The sequence below is a fragment of the Scardinius erythrophthalmus genome (genome assembly GCF_964197995.2).
Source record: "Scardinius erythrophthalmus genome assembly, chromosome: 4".
Lineage (NCBI taxonomy): Eukaryota > Metazoa > Chordata > Actinopteri > Cypriniformes > Leuciscidae > Scardinius > Scardinius erythrophthalmus.
Genome location: NC_138224.1, coordinates 10,173,772 through 10,195,582, shown reverse-complemented (window position 1 = coordinate 10,195,582; position 21,811 = coordinate 10,173,772). Strand labels below are relative to the sequence as shown.

Genomic DNA, 21,811 nt, shown 5'->3' with positions numbered 1-21,811 from the left:
TGTAAAAGTTCCTGGAAAAGCTTGAGTATTCTGACAACAGCGAATCCATTGTCACATTAGTAACACCTCAATATCGATTCTGCCAGTAAAACACAAAGTAAAATGCTAGAAATGCTCTGTTTTAGCACTCTGTGTTTGCTATAACCGAAGTCCTGCTTAAAGCCCTTCAGAGACCGAGAGCACTGCTCTGTTTGTGAACATCTGCACTGGTCATTAGAACGAGAGATGGCCTCAATCTTTCAGCTAGCTTCAAAACAACTGAAGAAAACACAAGACAAACTACACCGGGCTGCACTGCGCTAGTCCCGCCGGAGAGACCAGGCTAACCTTTGACAGACAACACAGCAACGACTTTGTTACTTTAGTGTCATGTCAGCTAACAATAAATGTGTTTATATTTGAGAATTATTGCTCTTATCAGCTGAGGGCGTAAACTAGAGCACAGGAGAACTAGAGAACTTCTGAACCAAGAAGTTATGCATCTGTGACCTTTTCAAAATTACAAGGAGAGTGTTAGCAGGTTAGCCGAGAAAAAAAAGAAAAGAAGAGTATTGCACACCTGCACAGCACCCAAAACATAGATTAAACTAAAATAGCTGATTGGACACAGTTTGTGTTGAGGTCCACATACTGTGATTTTTCAAATAATTTGTCTCTGTCTCCTTAGGTGGTGACTCTCTTTGGACTTGCTCAATGGCACAAATCCAAGTATGATGCTTCTTATGTTTTCAAGGGCGATAGTAGCCGAACATCACTTTGCATGGATGCGGAGAGCAACGACTGCATCCAAGGTACACCATTTTTTCTTTTATAAAGTATGTAAGCCACCTGCAGTTTTTAATACAACTACTTTATCTTGGCACCGTCCTGTCGTTTAAAATGTACATCCTGAACCTGAAATCATCATTTCATGATCAAACAACAAAGTAATTATAACTTTATCTGTAAGTGTGCAACCAAAATGAATCATTCTGTTCAGCATAAGTTCCTGACTTTAAAGATTGCTCTCATTTTGTTGACCTACAGATAAACATATGGCACATACATAAATGCATACAATCTACACGTGACTCCAGATGCAAATACTGTATGAAAAAGTGAAAGATACATTTTTATGGTTCATTTCCAAAAGTTTACACAGCACAAGGTAGATGCGGACCACAGAGTGGTTCCTGAATGAGGGGCGAGAGGGGAAAAAAATACAAGTTATTACAACCAAACCATGCTTTACATGTTGGTTATCTTTCACCGATAGCCAGCTTTCCATAACGGTAATAAATCCAGTCATGTTGACTGCTCTGTGAGTTTGCTTGCATTTACAATCTTAGTAAAACCACTGTAGAGGAAAATTGAAGTTGGATTTAAAAAAAAATGAATGAATAGATAGATAAATAAATAAGTGGTCACCCAGCGCTGTCTTTAAAATGGATGCCTGAAATTTACAGTTTTCCATTAACTGATGCCTAACAGCTTCCCTCTCCCTGCTTGCATCATGGGCTTTCCTGTCTGTAACTACTTTCTGACAGGGTTCATTTCTGCCCGTTTCTCAACTTAAATGTGTCCGTTGCTTTTTTGTCTGTGCCTTTTAACTTTTATCTCTCCCCGTTATAAAAATGTAACCGCATCAGCATAAACACTGGCACGCCAGTTATTACTTTTATCATCAATGGAGATGTCCGCACGGTATCAAAAGAATCATTTGTTGTTGATATGACAGGCCAGTACCATTTACCCATATTTTGAGAGCAACACGAGCATAGAGTCGGACACGATAATGCTTTCCATCAGTAATTACCTTCTTGATGCTTTGAATATGAATCGAATGATATTCTATCCCCAGACCAAAACGATTTCAGCCTCTCCCTTCGACTACAAAAAAACCCCACATCATATTTGATAATACGTACTAAGGGAGACAGGTCCGGGAAGGCATAAATCTTTTTTTTTTCTTATTTAATTTGTTTTTGTGTGTGTTGCGATAGGGATTATTATTTCTCAGCTGGTGGGATCACATCGCTCATGGTTGTAGACCCCTGAAGAATTCTATTAACCCTGGTTATGTCAGCCTTAATAACATGCCACACTGCTAAACAGGACTGGATTGATTCTGTGCAGACGTGGGGGTGGGGAATCTTGTATAATAAATCCAAGCATAATTTACTTGGAATAAGAACGAGCAAAATAGAACACAGAACAAAGAGGAAGGGATTAAGTCTATCTCTTATCTCGTCGGCACTAACTTAGGAAAATAAATAAGGAAACGATCCAATCGAGGGGAGTACGTTGGAGCGCTCTGTAGAACTGCCGATTGATTGGCTCGTCAATGAAGGCTGCTTTTCTTTTGTTGTGTTGCAGATGTGATTTGAGGAACTGGGACCGTGCCACACTCGCCCCTAATTTGCTGCTGGCGAGGAGACGGCGAGCTGGAGGCGCTGGAGGACCACTCATGTGATGGCCAGAGTCAAATCAATTCAGTCACCTTGAACTTTGAAGATGAAAGAATCACACTCGCTATCGGTAAGGTGTGTTGTCAAATTATTAAGAGAGATATTACAGAACATACACATACACAAGAACCTTATCAAGTGCATCTATTTCAAACCGCCACCTCAACGCTAAGACTGATCTACACGTCTCCTAATGACACATATGGAGCCATCTATCTCATCGCCGTTGTTGTTTGAGGCACAAACTTGTGAGCGTCGTCGTGAATGAAGATGCAGTTTAGCAGGGCACAGTCAATGAGGCTTACTGCAAGATGGTAATCTCAGCCTGCCTCTGGCCCTCTGGCGATGCTTTACAGTCGCGTTTCCCCAAAGCCTGCTTGTGTACCGCGCCTAATGGAGACTCTCTCATCGCCCATGCCAAAATTAAATGAACTGTGCCATTTCAAAGCGCCTCCTGCCTACTGTAGCTTCTAGCACGCTCACAAAGCTGTGACTCCCTGGAGCGTCCCGTTGAGCATTTACATCATTTTATATACATACAGTAGCACACACGTGTACGCGAGTTTACTAACTTGAGCGTGTGTAACTATTAGGTAGAGACACTAAGAGAGAACAAAATGCTGCTTTGTAGACCTAGAGTACAGCTGCATGATTTAATTTCTTTTTTTAAATACTGCAAAATGAACAGTGTAATAAGGCTGTGGTAGCTAAATGATTTGAATGCATTCATTCCTAAAGTTTAAGGAGTTGCAGAGAATATCCTGCCATTATCTTAGGTTAAGTGTGCGCACTTGTGACATCATGTAGTGTAAACAAGTAGTAGCAATGCCAATGTGAGATGAATAAATATATATATAATTAGAAAAAATTATATAATATTTATTTATTCTTTTTATATTTCATATTATGTATTAATATTAATAATTATACATTTAAAATAATGACAGTAATTAAAAAAAAACTATTTGTAAGTTGTGTGTGGCCAATCAAAGGTAAAATACCACAAACCTCTTCAGTCATGTAAAGTCCATGAAAAACAAGCTATCAGATTATTAGATTTTAATTTGATTATCATGAATTCTGGAGGATGCTTTTTGTAGAATATTACCATTTTCTGGTCACTTTGAGAAGTTTGGGTGATGCTTTCTTTGCACATAGAATGTGTCATTGTTTTCTGGCTTTAAATATATTGAAAATAATTGAAATTGATTTGATTGCTTCAAAAGTTAACTGCATTGCATATCTTTCCTATATATCTTACACCCCTACAAGAAAGTAGCTTATGCACTCTTTCCTTTTTACTCATTAGGAGAGAATGACTAGACACTAAAGATGTTAGAGTCTGTTTATCTGTTAGCCAAATATTTAAAAACTAGAAGACTTGTTGCTTTAAAACTAATACATGTTGGGGACATTAGATAGAGAAAAGTATGGAATTGAGAGGTTGGGTTTCTAAGAGAAACCTTCCATCAGTGGACAAAGATAAGCTGATTGAACAAGAACCAGGGTGGTCTTTTGCTAAACAATGTCCTTCTATCAAGCCTCGGTGTGTTGATTGAATCCAACAAGTGAATCCATTGAAAACTCACAGAAATGGGAGCAGTTTATAGGCTCATAAAGATCCCCTTTGAGCTCCTTTTCTATTATGAAGAGCAAAGGATATCTAACAGCATGGGAGAACTCTGGGCGTTAAGGGCGGCCATTAAAGCCAGTGTTAACAGCAATATGGCTTTTTGTGGCACTTGCTTTGTTTGGAATTTGACATAAGGCCCTGAGAGGTCTCTTTTGAATGTGGTACAGATTCAGCTGTTTTCAGTGACATTTTGTGCGTGTAGTGTCTAGAGTGCGTGTTATGATACAAATATTGAGATTCTCCTCTTACCGTAGGTAGTCCCTCCGACAGAGGATGAGGTTGGCTTTGGTGTACAGCGTGGAGCCCACCTCTCCGAGACGGCAGTCGCAGCAGGCGCACTTGAGGCAGTCTTCGTGCCAGTACTTGTCCAGGGCCTTCAGCAGGTAGCGGTCCTTGATTTTCCGGTTGCAGCCGGCACAGCCCTTTGGCTTGGTGTCCGGCTGGACGGAGAGCATTTGTATACCTGCGGAGAAAGACAACAAGGGGCGACACGAAGGTGAGAACATGGTTCCTGGTTACTTTTGCAGGTAAAATCATGTGCTCTGCATTTCAGTCAAGAGATGAACACACACTTTTTAGTCAACAATAACAAGAAGCCAATGTAGCTAACATCCTCCTCTCCCCCCTCTTTAGGGGAGGGGCCAAAGCTTGCCCCCAGAGCAGGCATTGTGTAGCCCTTTACAGGGCGTGAAAGGGCTTTGTTGGGTAGAGAGGGAACAATGTGGGCTCATGCTGAAGGCCTGTAATTAGTATTCTCCTTCCATACAGAGGAAAGTAAGCTGTACCCCACTCCCCCCACACCACCACTCCAGGCCCTCTTTTTGTCCTGGCCCAAAAAGTTTCTGTCCTACATTTTTACAAGTACGTTTGATTCTGAACCGTTGTCCTGCCACGGAGACGGTCCCCATTTCTCACCTTGTGCAGGAGAAGCTGTCAGAGCCATAGATTCCACCTAATGTATATGCTGCTCTTGGAGGGGGGTGAGAGCGCGAGCAGTGAGAAATTGCGAACTTTGAGTGAGAGGGTCACCGAGAGATTTCTCAGCTGTGGTAAATTGAGTGTCTCAGTCTGAATTGAGGACCTCCCTCGGGATAGTTATAATGCGCTCTTCGCCGCGATGCGTTGTCCGGGCAATCTCGCTGAAATACATTCATAGAGGAATATGAGATTAAAAAGCCTTGTTTGGAATTCATGAATCTCTCTTGACAAGTAAAGTTTGTGAAACATTTGGTGTAACATTTAGGGTATTTTTGGTAGATTTCCCAAAAATGACATTTCTGACATCATTTACTCACCCTCATGTCATTACAAACTTGTTTGATAGCTTCATGGTATGGATAAAACATACGCAATGAACGTGAATCAAGGCTTTCAATCCCTAACATCATCTTTTGCGTTCTGCAGAAGAAAGAAAGTCATATGGGTTTGGAATGACACGAGGGTGAGTACATGTTGAAATTTATTTTTGGATGCATGTCAACACATTTGGAGACCATTAAGACTCTGCCCTGCCTAACAGAGAGAGAGTTTGCCGCTCTCCTTTTTTTCTTTTTTTCTTCTTTTTTTTTTTACATGTGGCCTTGACGATAATTACTTTCAAAAATGATTTGCCAAAAGCGTGGCAGTTGGCCCTCATAGAAAATAAACAAGACAGTGCACCAATTAGTAAGACTGAGGACAGGTGTGAAATTGTTTCAATTCAACTGAGCATTACAATGCAGGGAAAGGAACAGCAGGTAGCCGATCCCTCTAGGGTCATAATTATAGCCTAGAGCAAATATCTGATGCAGTACCATAGGCTTAGACTGTGAACAACTTCTTTCTGCTGTAGGACCATGCTCGTTAAGATGTAGGAACATTCAATGAAAATGAGGCAAGGGATAATGATGATTCCTTCGACCTCACTGGTGTTTTTATGTCGCTTTATTTTGAGTTTATTCAAAGGAGAGGGCTTGATGAGGGGAAAACAGCAAGGAGGCACATCAGACAGGTAGCACGGCCACGCTGTTTGTCCCATTGTGTTTAAGCTGTTGAGCTTTTAATTGGCTGGATTGGATTGTAAGAGGAGCACACGGCTGATTTCCTCTGCTATGCATCCTTGTTCTGTCCCACTCATCCGCACCGTCCCTGGTTAACACAACAAAGTCACCGCCTCTCATTACCAAGCCAAAGAAGTTAGTTTCAACTCCCCTCTGTCCACAATCATGGTTGGTCCCAAATGAATCGATTGTGAGACAAACTAACTAACCCTTCAATTCAAAAGCCTGAATGTCCAATTTCATTTTATCTAATGGGAGTGTGGGATGTTCGGGGCCTCATTGATTTTCCTATATCAAACGGTGAACAAAAGATTCATCTAACACACTGGAATTGGGCCTAGGTAGCCATTTTAAAAAATGCAGTAACCAAATGAATTTTCCACCGATGCAGAACAGTGAACAGAACTACTTTGATAGTGCACTAATGCTCTATCTCCAACGTAACCGATTCCTGAACGCATGACTCTTATGGACCGGTTCTTTTTAGTGAATTGGAATCATACATCGTGACCAGTGTAGTTCGATTCCTTGCCGAATGTCTGTTATGAGTCGGTTCTTTTTAGTGACTCAAAAATGTAGTCCACAGGGCGACCAGCATAGCCCAAACCCGGAACAAATGACTCTTATGAGTCGGTTCTTTTTAGTGAATCAAAAACATGCAGCGCAACCAGAGTAGTCCGAGTCCTAAATGACTCTTATGAGCCGGTTCTTTTAGCGATTCTAACACACTTTTGAATCAGTACGAGCTGTTACTGAAATTATCCTGACGCTTGATTGAACAGCAATTATTACTTTCGTCATGTTTGACTCGAAATGAACCAAGCTGTTACTGTGGTATGTGTTAAGGCTCGTGAGACATAAAACATTGTTTTTACTGACTGAATGTCATGTAGGCTACAGATGTACGCATTATAATGAGTTATTGTGGTATGGCTATTTCATAAAAACAAAAACAAAAATCAATAGCCTACTTAATGAAATGTCACCACATGCCGCTTCTGAGAAGTCTATGAAAAGTATAGCCTGTGTAAACCCATCTTTTGGAAGAACTGAAATAATTGTATTTTATTTGTTAGCCTATATCGGTCTTCTGAAATCTGAAACTCGTGGTTTGGCAGTAGATTGCTAAGGGCAGTAAATGGAAAACGAATCGCAGTTCCTTACGAAATATTTCTTCCTCAAGAGTAGGCTACACAAAGAATCATTAATGGAACCGTTAAGGATTCGGAATCGTTACGCGCAATGGACTTCGAAACTAAAATCGGTAAATGCTCATCCCTTATAGGTGTGGGACATGAGTGTCTTTTTTTTTGTCTTTGCTCGCTCACTCAGATCTTTCATTATGTCCCGTTCGCATAGTGATACGATGCTCTTTGTGCGCTTCACTGTTCGCAGATACTGAAGGGGAAATTTCAGGCTAGACTTGGCAAACACCGAGAGCAAAGTACCAATTTGATTTCACATCACAGCTGCGCGAGCCGGAGATGCTGACATTTCACCCTCTTATCAGTTTAATTACTGTTGCCATGGCAGCGTAGTGCACGGAAAAGGCCAATAAGATTTGCAGCTTGCAAAATGACGAAATGAAACCGTTAACGTGTTGGACACAATGATACGAAACGGCACACCATATTAACGTTATATAATTGTTTAAGCAAACCACGAAAATTCACACACGGGGAAAATGACGAAAATGCCTGGCTTCGGTAAAATGGAGCTGTATGGGGTTAGACAAAACTGCTGCAATACGCATAGAAACATCCCAACTACTCAGCCACACATTTAAACACATCACACTCACGTTGATATAATGCAAAACAGAGCTCTTACCGAAACTTTTCTCCCTTTTCTGCATTGGTTGACCCGCTTCGGCTCCCAGAAACACCATGCAACAAGACGAGGCGCGAGCCAAAGATGCGCGTGAAGTGAGCAGCTGTATGCGCGCGAGGGTGCTTCGCTTTTGTTACAAGTAACAATCCACCTCGCTTCGCCAGAAAAGAGTGAAAACGTCGAAAACACCAATCAACAAAACACGGGAGGGGAGAAAAAAAGAAAGAACGAGCCGCTATCGCTCAGCGCCACACGCTGTTAAGACTCCGTTTGTCACAACAGTGCTCGACTATGAAATTAGATCGACCAGCAGCCGTGGCGAGGCAAGTGGCGGCGAACAAATGACAGCGGATGACAAAGGCATATGCTTTACCCCTTCGCGCGCGCCGTAATCTTATAATCCTATCGTGCCTCTCGCTATTCGCCTATTTCAGTGCGCGTACAGTAAAATGCACGAAGTTGGATGTAAACAAGGGACAACAAACAGGAACTCGCATTGCCTATGCTAAAACGAAATCATATTTTGTCCAGCATTTACGAACTACATTTGCTCAGAAGCATGCCATATTTTTTTAGACTGTAAACACGAATTCAACCTTGACTACATTACCAACACCTTTTCAAATTCTCTCAAGCTTTAAAAAGAGCACTGAACCCCCCGACTTAATCGTTATTTTTCATTTACAAACTTTAATGCAAATAAAGTGCGTACATTAAAATGCTTATAATGCTCATGCACATATGCTATATATCCAGTGCTGTCTTATTGAGTTAATACTGTCTATCTATTGTTTGTCATTTATATTTGATAAATTGCACATAGCTTTGATGTATGTTAAGCGTTGCAATGTAGTAAAAGAAACATCATTTATTTTTGTCCATTGCTCTACAATGCGCAAAAATGACAACACACCTAACTTTGACTTTGCTGGATCAGTTTATCTGAAATAATTTGAATCACATGCGCAAATGATCCGATGCATCTACGTGAGGCACACACTGCATTTTGTATTAAACACCAAATACCACTTAAAGCAACCTCGGCTGATTAGGCAATTAGTTTCGCAGTGTATGTGTAGGAGCAAAAGAATGAGAACAAGTCCGTTCGGAAAAGACAATTAATGCACAACACACTCACCTTCTTGACCAAGTTATGCAGAAGGTTAACTTAGGATAGAGCACCGACTCCAACTCAATATTCCTCGGAGCAAAAGTTCACGAATCTGACATTGCACCGCGGATAAGAGTGATCTTCAGGTTGTAAATAATGAGGTCCACATGGATCATCTACGAGTAGTTGTTCGCACCAAAAGCTACAGGTGTTCTCGCGCGAGCCGTCATATATTGAGTATTCTGAGAAAGCTCACAACAACTTGCCCATCAGTGAGTGAGGAACGAGCAATAGTGAAGCCTAGCTTTATTATCTTCAAACCCAATCCCTCACCAGTGAGACATTACACGAGGAGGAAAAGGTCATTCGGTTATTACAGACAGCCGGAGTAACGGAGCGCGCGCTCGCTAACACAAACTTAATGCTCACCTCTCTGAGACGCGCGCGCAAACATGCTATGAGCTCTGTTCTACACGTTTACACGCTCTCTCTCTCTTTGTTTTAGAAGCTCGGCAACAAATTCGCAATGCTAGTGTTTTATAGCAGAACCGGTCTAATTCACAAAACACATAAATTAATGTATGCATAGACGTGTCTGTCATTTTAACGACAGCTTTTTGTGCACGCGCAACTGTTTAACTAGTAGCCTAATTGTCTGCCTCTAAATGCAGGCAAATACACTATAATAAATACACTTTTATGTAAGAACCTTAAGTTTCACAAATTACTTTTTATTCTGATTCTTTAGGAAACCATATGATGCTTTAAAGGAACAAGAAGCCAGTATGCTGCTGACATGAAGAACCTATAATTTAATTTCAAAAACTTTTCAATAAAAATAAATCATATAAATAAATCAAGAATCCTTTAAAACAAAAATGGCTCTTAAAAATGACAAACATGTATTTTGCTGATCACAAGGAGCTGCAGTAAACCACTGAGGAACATTTGATTTTAAAAGTGTAGGAAAAATATAGACTATATTACAATATATGACACTGGACTTGCACCCCGCTGAGCACACCAGGTGCAGATCAGTTTTCAAATCCAGGGATATTTTGGTCTTATATGAAATCAACACACCTAATTCATTCAATATTTAAGTGATTAATTTCATAATTGTTTATAGGGTATGTTGGTTCAGACCATATTAATCAGAGCTGTCTTGATTGATTTTGAAAAACAATTGATGTAATCTAAAGCAGTGCCCTTTTTTCTCCTATTTATCCTTAAAGTCCCATCAGTAAGCACACTTTTACTTGCACCAAACCAGAAATGTGTTATTCTGGATCATGCTGGATATCATTTAGCATAAAAAGTCACATAAAAAACAAACAATACTGTTGGTGTAACACAGACTCACCAAGTATAGTGCCTTATAAAACTTGTACTCATTACGCACATTATTTAGTTTTCTGTCATAAAGCCAAAATCTTTCCAGGTAACCCCTTAGAAATCACTGATCTAGGGTACTTCAAAGGCAAATTATTTTAGGCTTCAACAAGCTAATCATTCACAGAAAAATAAAAATTAACAAAGAGAAGAGCTGTGAAGGGGAGGGGGGGGGAATCATATCAGCTTTCTGACAGTTTTTAATCACTAATCACACATTTAAAAATACCCTTTTTAGTTAAAAAAATAAAAATAATCTGATGACTTTTGAATAAGCCTACGATATCTTGCACTTTGTGTGTGATCTCTTGTCTGAAAGTGTTAAGTGTTGTCTGCCTCCACTTATAGGCCCAAATCAAGCTTATTACCCCATGCCAAACAATGAACATTTTCCTTATTGAACTTTAATGCGATCATGTGATCACTGTGCACCTGCAAGATCAAAGTCCATGAATATCTGGACAAAATTTTTAGCTGTGTATGTAGGTGAGAGAGAGAGCACGCAATACATTTCGCTGTTTTTCACAGTTGCTTTTTCAGCCTGTGTTTCTAAAGCTATTCCTCGCCCATTGGTTACACCTGTTCACTCTAATTAGCACTGCTTGATGCCCATGTTACCGAGGTAGGATGAATCACAGGCCTTCAGTGCCACCTACCCTCCCTCCCCACACACATACACACGCAGAGAGAGAGAGAAAAGGAAACATAATCACACTCTCACTGTAGAGTTTATTTTCTGTCATGGCCAAAAAGAAGTCATTTATCGTCAGCCCAGTTTGGAAGTGACTAAACTGAGAATGTGGAGACAGAGAACTGATGGTAACAGAGTTGAGTAGTGGTAAGATTGTGGGCCCATGCCAATCACTCTCTGCCTAAAATACAGCAGTAATGAGATGGGTCATAAAATGCTCCTCGCTTCCATTATGAGTGATGAGATGCATTAAAGCTGACAGGGTATTACCTGCCAGTAATTAGGTTTTGTCATGGATTGAATTATTTCAAAGCGGGCTATCTTGGTAATCATGCAATTTGCGGGGGAGACGGTTTAAGCTGAGTAAAAGGGAGCGAGAGTGTGTGTGAGTGAGTGAGTGAGTGAGTGAGAGAGAGAGAGAGAGAGAGAGAGAGAGAGAGAGAGAGAGAGAGAGAGAGAGAGAGAGAGAGAGAGAGAGAGAGAGAGAGTGAGAGTGAGAGTGAGTAGGGGACGCTGTAACCCCTTCTTCTTACTCTACCCTCCCGCCACCACTTCATCTCACGCATTATCACGTCAATTATTCACCGAAGATATCTGAATTATTGGGGGTGATGAGCTAGAGAGTGCCATCATCAGACTGTGCCGCGCGAGGTGAACACAGCCGTCCGTCACGTTACGTGACGCTCGCGCGGAACAGTCCAGCCCGCGTGGAGGGAAGCGCGCGCAGTCTTGACGAACGGACGTCGTTAAAATGAAGAGCAGCTTATTATTTCACCTCACTCGCTCGCTCTCTCACTCACTCTCCCCTCTTTCTCTCTCTCTTTCACACACAGACTTGCAATATAACGTCAGCAAAGAGAGGGATATCCGACAGACGACCACCCCACTTCATCCGAGCACGAGGAATGCAGGTTCGTTTTTGTGGTAGAAATGAAAGCGGGAGTTTAATTACAGGGCTTCACAAGGGAGGAAAATCTTTCTCGGGGAGGATTGGAATAAAAAAAATATATTTCCTGGTACTCTTACCCTGGTTTAAGCCTCCTTTGAGCATCTCCAGCGACCATTCATTTCACGGAAGCTTCAACTTAATCCCAGTTTTAAACCGCTGCTAGTAACGTACAGAGAATCTAATGCCCTCGCGCACCCACCACAGCCACTCACAATGTAATAGACGCAACCTACTCTAACTCTTCGTTTCCTTATTGAGGAGACAAAACAAAGTAGTTGGAAATTATCCCGAGATCCTTTATCCTTACAACCTTAATTAGAACAAAAGATCATCACCAATTAGTTCCGGTTTAGGGTCAAATTAAAACACTGCACGAATAAAGAGCTTCCAAGCTGCTTAATGAGGCTGCAGATCAGACTATGTTTTGAAGAGGAAAAAAATCTGATTGAAAGATACTGTACCGAGGAAAAGTTGCCGATTAAGACGAGATGGTAGTTCAAATATAGCCGGTTCCCTTGTCAAGTTCCAGACGAGCGGGTTAAAAACGTGCAGCCCGCCTCAGTGCAACTCCTCCTCGCTCCCGCACTAAAAAGACTCCCCTCCTTCTCCCCACGACGGCTGTTTCTTCGCTCGTGGTCTCGTTCCCTCCCTGGCAGCAAAGCAAAACAGACCTGAGCCGGCCCGCACGTCTCCTCGCCTATTTAAGCACCTTCACCAGGTCCCTAGTTAGCAGCACACTCCAGCTCATCCAAGAAGCTGACAAGCACCGTTAGGGAAGGCAGCGCATGTTGCTCTAATGGACCTCATTAAGTTCTACTTACAGATGTTCTCTTAACATAATTGATCTGCAGCGAGTTGAGAGGACGGCAACCTATTCCCTAGCCCCCAATTATGGCCCGGTAATTAGATCCCCAACCTCCAGTTCTCCACATTCACCCTTCTAACATTCCGAAATATCAAAGTATCTCTTTCTCTCAAAGCAAACCTTCCTGCCTCCCCCACCACCTAACCTTCGTGTCTCCACCTCCTTTGCTCCCTCCCCTCCCTAAGACTCCATTCCTCTGACAGTATTGACAGTCAGATCTGCTAACCTTTGTAGTGAAGCCAGACTTAGTAGTGCACTCACTCCAATTGACAGAGCTCAGTCTAGCTTTTTTCCCCTCTCGTTTTTTGCGCTCTCTCTCTCTCTCTCTCTCTCTCTGGTTCTCCTTTTCTCTCCCTGCTGAAATACCCAGGGAAAGAGTGAAGGATGAAGCCTGAGAAACATATGGAGGGGGGAGACGGATGGATAAAAAACAAGTTTGCACTTTTTGATAAAAGGTTGTAATGATAATATCTGTCAGGGGAGGATCTCTTTTTTTTGCACAATGCCTTTTTATCTTTAATAATTCCACTGATGGTGAATGCGAGTGTAGAAGGGAGAGGCAGGTGGTGTGAACGGTGAGCAGAGATGGTGCATCGTTTATAATGCCAATCAGAGCCACTCCCTCCACCCGCTTAATTATCCGCCGTGCTAAAGCACAGAGCACTTTAGGGAAATGAGAATGTCATGCTTACGCACTTAAAAGAGGTGACTGTTTCGTCACACAGAGAGAGGAGGAAGCAGGGCTGGGTGCGCCTGGTGCCAATCATCTGTGTAAATTTTTCTAGATCATGTACAGTTCGTGATGTGAACTTGACATGACCGTGTTGGCAGCGGAGCTTTGCGAGAGTGCAAACATGGCAATAATACGTGATTTTTGTTTTCTTTTGATGCCTTACAGATGTTTGATTAATGTTCAAAGAGGTCCAGTCTGTAAATTTACTTCCATGACTTGAACTGTTTCAAGAGCCGATATAATGCATAAGCAATGTGCATTTTATTGTTGGAATGATTAGGCTATGCACATTCTTTGATTATTGGAAGTATTCATTCAAAGTGTGGTCACTTTAGTGAAACTTTGAGGGCAAAGTAGATCCATTGTACTTTGTCAATAGGCTAGCGATGCATGAAGCACCACTTACTCAGAGTTCACTTCCAAACCAAGCATCTTAATATTGGTAAATGCGGAGAATTCACTTGTTAAAAGTTCAGCCAACCCGAATCCAAATAAAAAAAATCCAGTCAGTATCATTGATTAGACTAACACAGCACATGACCTTTTGTGGTACATTTTGGCTTATTTACTCCCAAATGTAGTGTCCAGTTTTTCCTGTAGACTTCTATATGTCTCTTCTCTACAATTATCCTGTTTTCTGTTACTGGTTGATATATTGATTTTCCCCACAAGATTCAACGAAAAATTCAGTTTCTGTGACAGTACAAAGCACATGCATGTTTAATAAAGCAAGCACTGTTCAGTTATAATTGGTTGTTTTTTGCTAAACAACTGGCCTCTACATTCTAAAACTGCATTGTTTCAGACTGTATATCAGAAGCAGGGTTTCATAACCCAGACTTAAAAGTGGTGGTAACCAAATTTCAAATTTAAGAGTAAAAGAGTAAAACTTAGCTTGCAGTGTTTAAAAATTGGTTATATAAAGAGAGATGATCTTGATCAGATGGAACCAATCAGGGTTTTTTAGTATGCATTGCCTGCAGTTGTAATATAGCATGTGTTAATGTCCAGGCTCCTTGCCATTTGTTGTTTTATATCCTTCTTTTTAGTGGCTTAGCTGTTGCCCCATTGAAATTGTAAAGCGTGCACCTTTATATTCATCCAGCACATCTCATCATCTTTTCCAAACTAAGTTACCCAACACTATACTTCCACAATCTAGTAAGCACCCCCTGACTCTGGTACAGATTCACCCTCAATCTAATTCCACATACTTTCCTAGAGTTCTCTGCTCCCAGTGGACACAAAGGGACACATGTGACTTTTCACTAATGACCACAAGAGCCCCTCCTTAAAGAGATGCCCAATAATTGCTTCAGATAGGTGACCCTCAAACTAGGGTCAAGGCATGTCTAGTTTTTAATGACAACTTTCGTACTCCCAACCTCACTTTCTCTGCCCTGTAGACCAATTTTAGTTTTTGGCCGAGAGACAACTAAAGCGAAAAATAGAGACTCCTTAGCAAAGTCTGAAGAATCACCTTTAGTAATGGGCCTAAGAGGACCCCTTTGAAGTTAAAGAATACCCAAACCACGAGATACTGTCGCAGTGGGAATCAATGGAGATTACTTAATTCAACCAGCAATTAATTTGTTAAGGCCAGTCTGAGAGCGAGAATATCCAAGTGCAACGTGACTCCATTGCAGAAGGAGGGCGTTCCTGGACTGCCTGAAGGCTGGTTGGAAGTAGGTAGGACTGCAGTGAGACCAGATCATTTTAAGGTGCAACTATACCTTTCACATTCAGGATGATTTTATGGACTTTGAGGTGCCTGCCTTACTGCATACATTTTCAGGCAAAATAAACCCTTGAATTAATTGAGTGTCTCCGCAATCCATATATAATTGCTTTGAGATACATAAAATATTTGCAGCTAATAAAGTGCTTTGTTTTTATATATAAAGTTGTAAAGCAATTGGATTTTTTGCATCAAACAAAAATGATTGCACTGTTTCAGTTAAAGGTGCATTGTGTAATATTTAGGAGGGTCTGTTGACAGAAATACAATATCATATACATAACTATGTATAGAGATCCTATTTTCAGTGGTGTATAAAGACCTTACTTAATGAACCGTTATGTTTTTTACCTTAGAATGAGCCATTTCTATCTACATACACCGCGGGTCCCCTTACATTGAAATGCGCCGACATGAAAGGTTTCTACAGTAGCCCTAAACGGACAAACGCGTTTCGTTACAATGTTGTTCTTCGTGCAAGGAAGCTAGCTACAGTCAGCGAATAAAACACTGACACAAGGATGAACAAGTAACAATAATTTTTGTAATAACATATCGTTTTACTGAATAATAAAGTAAACCTAATTTCTTAATGCATCTTTGTAAAGAATCCTCATTGCTTAACTGGCTACTCTCTGCTGTCTCAGACGACAACATCTTTTCCTGTTGGCCACCGTAACTTTTGTTGGTTGCAATTCGCAACCTCACCACTAGATGCCGCTAAAAATCACACACTGCACCTTTAAGCAAAGTATTCTACATTTTTTACACGTTATGTTATAAGTTGCTGCAAGTTATTTGTTAGGTTTTGTTCATTTTTAAATTAAACTTTGTATGTGTATGTTTTAACCCTTGTATGGTGTTCAGGTCTGTAGGACCTGTTTTCATATTTTATCAAGAGAAAAATGATACGATTAATTATTTTTTCAAACTCAGACTCATTGGCCTTGGCTCATTTTCTGTGAAGAATATATATCTGAACACATTTTCAATGACCACACACTATACACCCCCCCTACACATTTTATATTACACACAGGATGTTCGGGTCCACTGGACCCGGGGCTAATAAAAGTGTGGAAATTGTAGGTCCTGTGTACCTTTACTCTGTCCTCCTCCTGTCAGGGCCTACTGTTATAGTGAGTGAGTGAGTGAGTGTGTGTGCTTGAGTGTGTGCGTGCGTGTGCGAGAGAGATTGGGTCTCATTCATGAAACATTCGTAAATATACAAGTAAATATGTGAGTGATTTGTGAGTGAGACCTTCCCGAAAACTCTTCTCCTGATTCACAAATAATTCGTAAATGTCAGATGTGATAGTGAAATGTGTGTGTGTGTGTGTGTGTGTGTGTGTGTGTGTGTGTGTGTGTGTGTGTGTGTGTGTGTGTGTGTGTGTTAATGAATTCCAATCAGTCGTAAATGGGACGCGCGTGCACGCTCATTCTCAATTACCATAAATCCCGCCCATTAAATCCGACTGACAACTATATGGGCATCATATTATGACACCAAACGAAGGATTTCAACATGTCTTCTCAAAAGCGAATGAAAAAGAGAAATTTCTCAGATGCAGAAATTGAAGTTTTATTATCAGAAGTTCATTCAAAACGCCACATTTTATTTTCAAGCATAGGCTACATAGTGGCATATAAGGTCCTAAAAAAAGGAAGCTTGGCAGCATATTACAGATGCAGTTAATGGAGTTTCATCTGTTAATCGAACAGTCCCAGAAGTGAAAAGAAAATGGTTCGACATGTAACCTCGTCAAATAAACCCGATTAAGGTGAATTAAAATGCAGCCTTATTAATGAGCAAAACGTTCGAATGTTAACGCACTATTTACGCGTGGCTGGGAGCAGGTGTAGATTTCTTTCATATCAACTAACATTTGGAAAATATGAACATTTTAATGAATACGAACATTTACGCCAGAACCACTTTACACACGATTTACACAAAAATTCATTCTGCTCGTGTTTCATGAATGAGACCCATTGTGTGTAAGTGTGAGAGAGTGTGAGTGCAAGAGTGAGTTTTGTGTTTCTACCCCTGCCATTCCCGCACAGGGTTGCAATTCTTAAATGTGATCTAACAAAGGTAAAGAGAAAATATTAACCATATATGCAGTTTATATTGCCTGTAATTGGGATGAAGTAAACATCTGTTGAGTATTTTAACATAAAATTTTTGATTGTGTTGAATTAAAAACCCAAACATGCAGCAGGTCCACCAGACCCACGAACACTGGCTGAATAACAAAAATATGAACACCACACAAGGGTTAAAAAGACCAGTTGCCTGCCCTTGCACAGAATGGGCTTTAGTTATTTCATAAGAATCCAAGTAACATAGAGCCCACAATTTGACACTTGAGCTTCTGGAGTTTTGGAGGTCACTTTTATGCTTTCCAATTAAATCTTTGTCACAATGGAGCCTTTACAGTCAATAAACCAGTCAGTGCCTTTTGAGTGTTAGGCCGACACAAACATTTTTAAAAGCCATTGAATAATATTTCTACAAGCCTTTAATGGTAACCTTGAGCAATACTGGTACCTGCTACATAATATCTATTGATTCTATCCAGCATGATTTCCTTGAGTAGCTTGGTTGAAATGACTTGTGTGTTTGGAACTACGCATTTCAAACAGACTGCTGTATACCTCTGCGGCAATCAATCAGCCTTAATCCAAAACCAATTTACTTCGCCTGAAGAGGAAAATATCTTTTAATCTCTTGCCGACAATCCCTGATTGCAGTGCTGAGCATCAGTTGACAGTAAAATGGAGGCTCGCTTGTGATGGAACCTTTAGTTTATGTACTACACAAAACAGTCTTTAACAAGACTTGTTATATTCACACTATAGCAAAGAGAGGCCATGAGTTGCAGTATAAATATATTTTCATTCTACTCAGAAAAAGTGCAGTTATTGGTGTATATGTGTTAGGGTCAGATTTTTTATGCAGTCCAAGGTTTATCTTTGAAAACTCATAAATAAATATATATATAAATATTTCATTTCGAGCACAACCACTAGTGCAAAATGAACAAAACTACATTTGTTTCATCTCCTACTCAGTCAAATCCATAAAAAATTTGTGGAGAACAACAAACTATTAATCAACTTTGTCTGGGCATCGTTTCTTGTCACAGACCTACTTTTAAAACCTACTTTTATTGAGAGGGTAGATTGACATATGTTTAATTTTTTAAAACTTACTACATCTAAAAGCTTACATTAACTATTGAGTGCGCATAACCTCACCTTCTGTTTCCTTGTGATTGTGACACAGCAGTTACTGCCATGACAGTTTTCGTTTACTGACAGTAAACTGTCAATCTTCATGTATGCATGACAATAGGTAGCTTGTCAAATAAAATCAATTGTTGTATCAAAGCCCACAATAGCGCAAAACAGAGGCTACAGTGCAGTTTGTCCCTTTTTTGACAAAGTGTCTTAATCACATATGCTTTGTCTTGATTGTAAATAAAATGAGTAAAAAAATGCAAGCAACTTTGTCTTGCTGAAGAATGACTCCAGAGGCCCAGGAACAAAACCAGACACCTCGTTGTGAAGTTTTGGTGTTGCTGATGCTGTTTTGGAGGCTGGGGGGTTGATCTCAGAGTCTGTCAGCCAGTTAGATGAGGCTCTGATTTTCATCTGCATGTATATCTGGGAGCACTAATTGGCAAGATGAAGCAATGATTGATGTCACTGATGTTCTCCTGCGCTCTTGCTGCAATTTTCCCACCCACACGCGTCAGTCAGTGTAATGACATGGTGTTGCTACCGTAAAAGTTGCCCTTTTACATTGATCTGAGATCAGCGCTGTGCCATTTCTTAAAATAATTAATCCTGCGATTGGAGGAGGGGGAGATAAACCTTGATCAGCACACGTGAGGCAATGACACGACGATACCATCCTCCATCTGCTTTGACGTTGTACAGTCTCTCCCTTTATTTGAAACATTGAAGGACATCACCTCTCTGTTCAGTGACATTAGCCTCTAGCTCATTCTCTTCCACACTGCTAATTGACTCAAAAACACACAAGGTGAGGTCCGCGGGATGAACTAAAGCGTGCACAGACGGGCCTTACAATAGCCTCATTACAAAAATTAGATGGAATATAGTGTGGAAGCTTTGGTGAGCTTTTCAAAAACATACTTATCATGAAATTAGTTTTCTGCACATCAATAGGTGGCATTCTAAGCACCGACACTTCTGTTTATTTGAATGAGAAGCATTAACCTTCACCTCAGCCAGAACTACGAATCCAAAGTTCCAAAACTCATACTTACACGAGAGAGATAGTCAAAGCATTACACTTATTTCCATGCTATTTAGTGTTGTCAAGGTAAGGCCATGTGAGAAAGAATGAAAGGAAAATCAGCTGAAGTGGCTTTTATATGTCGTTATTTGACTAATATTTTAGACCACTATGGCGAATCTCTCTCGTACAGCCTTGACTAAGTTTGCAACCTATTTTCTAATATGTAAGTTGGAGGAGTATAAAGGATTTAAAGACGATTGTCTCCGCTTTGCTATGATCGATCCTTGGAGAACAACGTTCCATCATGCAGAGGGCGGCTTGAGCTGGAGACGACAGCTAATTAAGATGGCTAATCGCCACATTTCACAGTGGCTAGAGCAACTGTCACTCTTTACGATCCACTCGATGGCTGTTACACAAGCGCGTGACATCATTAAACTGCGCCAAATATCCACCGAAGGTCCAGAGTCAAGTCATGTGTGCGAATGTGTACTTCCCTGGAATGCAGTATGCAGAAGTGCTAACGCAGTATTCCATAATCCCACGGGAGGTGAAGAACCATCAGATCCAAAGTGATAAAAAATGGCGGAGCCAGGTGATTCTTATCATCATTATCCTGTGCAGACCCTAGTACGGAAGGCAAAGGATATTATAAACATCCGGCAGACTCGCATGACGCACCCGTTCCCCCCTTTTTTAGAATTTGGTTTCTCATGTCACGACCCCTGTGAGCTTGATGGGAATGTGTTCTGGCATAAAGCTGCAAATTAGGTGTGTAGTTCAAGCTTCTTTTGGTGGTTCAAAGCCACCCAGGATTGAGGCTTTTTTCCCTGATTCATATGGTACACAGCGACAAAAACGGGGTTGATGTACAAGCAAACTGAGAATCTTTACATCTCACTCCTGTCTCTACGTCTCTCGCTCTTTCCCTTTTTTCATTTATTTCCGTGTTTTTGTGTAGGAACGTGCGAGTCCCCTCCTTCATGTTTTAATTGGCCGCTCTCTTTGCATGTCAGGGGACCCGGTGGAATAGTTACTAATCCTCCAGCGACGATCAGACCGGATCCCGTTCTCAGGAGGGTGCAGGAAGGCGTTTCAAACTCCCTCCTCTCGCATCGCGCCCCATTGTAGTTCAGATTGCTCTGACGCCATCTTCACAGTATCCCAGTCTAAGGTGCAGCTTCTTCAAATGTGCTGAATTATCACATGTAAAAACAAGTGGAGTGAATGTATCTTTGGTTCTGTCAAGAAATGCAAAGACTTTAATGGCAGATGAACAGAAAGAAACACCAAAAACAGAACAGTAGTTTAGTCTAGTGAGACTGTACAGCCCAGGTAGTTCAAGGCCCATTATTTTCCAATATGAGGCTGTCTGTCTTTGCTGAGACTCTTTCGCCATGATAGGAGAAGCAATATTGAAAATGGAAGTGGATGCGCAACTGAGCTGAGGCATTGGGCCCACCAAATTGAAGGCAGGAGACAGAGGCCTATGAGCCTGCGTCTCATCAAATGGCTCATGAGGCCTTGCCTTTTTTTTTTTTTTACTAAAGCGATTTGCGCATCCTCTGTGCGGAGATGAACACCACCCTGGCTAAGCCCTGACGAGTGCTTATAAGAGAAAACTGTTTGGGAGTGATTTCCCATCTGGATTCAGCTCGGATAAGCAGTTTTAAATTGCAGTAGGACTTATACCATTGACTACATTACTGAGTCCGCCAGGCCACGATATTGCATCACTTGCTCATTGTCTGATCTCAGAATACAGCTAAGGTTAAAAAAAAAAATAAGGCTGCCAAGAAACGGATGTACCTATTTCAAAGGAGTACAAAAGTATATCACAAACTCGCGGTTCTTGTGGGTGAGGTTAGAGCAGAGGTTGTCTATATTTGGTAGATTGAAACATTCAATGAAAGTGGCATAATCATAAAATATCTGATTGATCTTCTTACTTTGGGAATGTCATGTATTGAAGGCACTGCAATGTTCTTTCAGTTTTGGTTCTTTCATATCTTGCAGAATGAGTGATATTCTCAAATGCGGTCATGAGGGAGGGAGAAAGAGACGTTTATGATCAGCTAGGGACTAAGTGTTCTTTCTGGCAATATTTTAAAAG

General features: G+C 40.9%; 1 protein-coding gene across 1 annotated transcript in view; it reads right to left on the bottom strand.

The window, feature by feature from the left end:
* Nucleotides 1-8,007, bottom strand: part of lmo3 (LIM domain only 3) — a gene marked incomplete at its 5' end in the record, with an annotated part of 37,113 nt that extends 29,106 nt beyond the window's left edge. The window contains 2 exons of the mRNA XM_081362849.1: nucleotides 4,330-4,543; nucleotides 7,950-8,007. Of these exons, the coding sequence (XP_081218975.1) occupies nucleotides 4,330-4,543; nucleotides 7,950-8,007 (272 nt within the window). The remainder of the gene's footprint in view (nucleotides 1-4,329; nucleotides 4,544-7,949) is intronic.
* Between the last annotated feature and the right edge of the window lie 13,804 nt (nucleotides 8,008-21,811).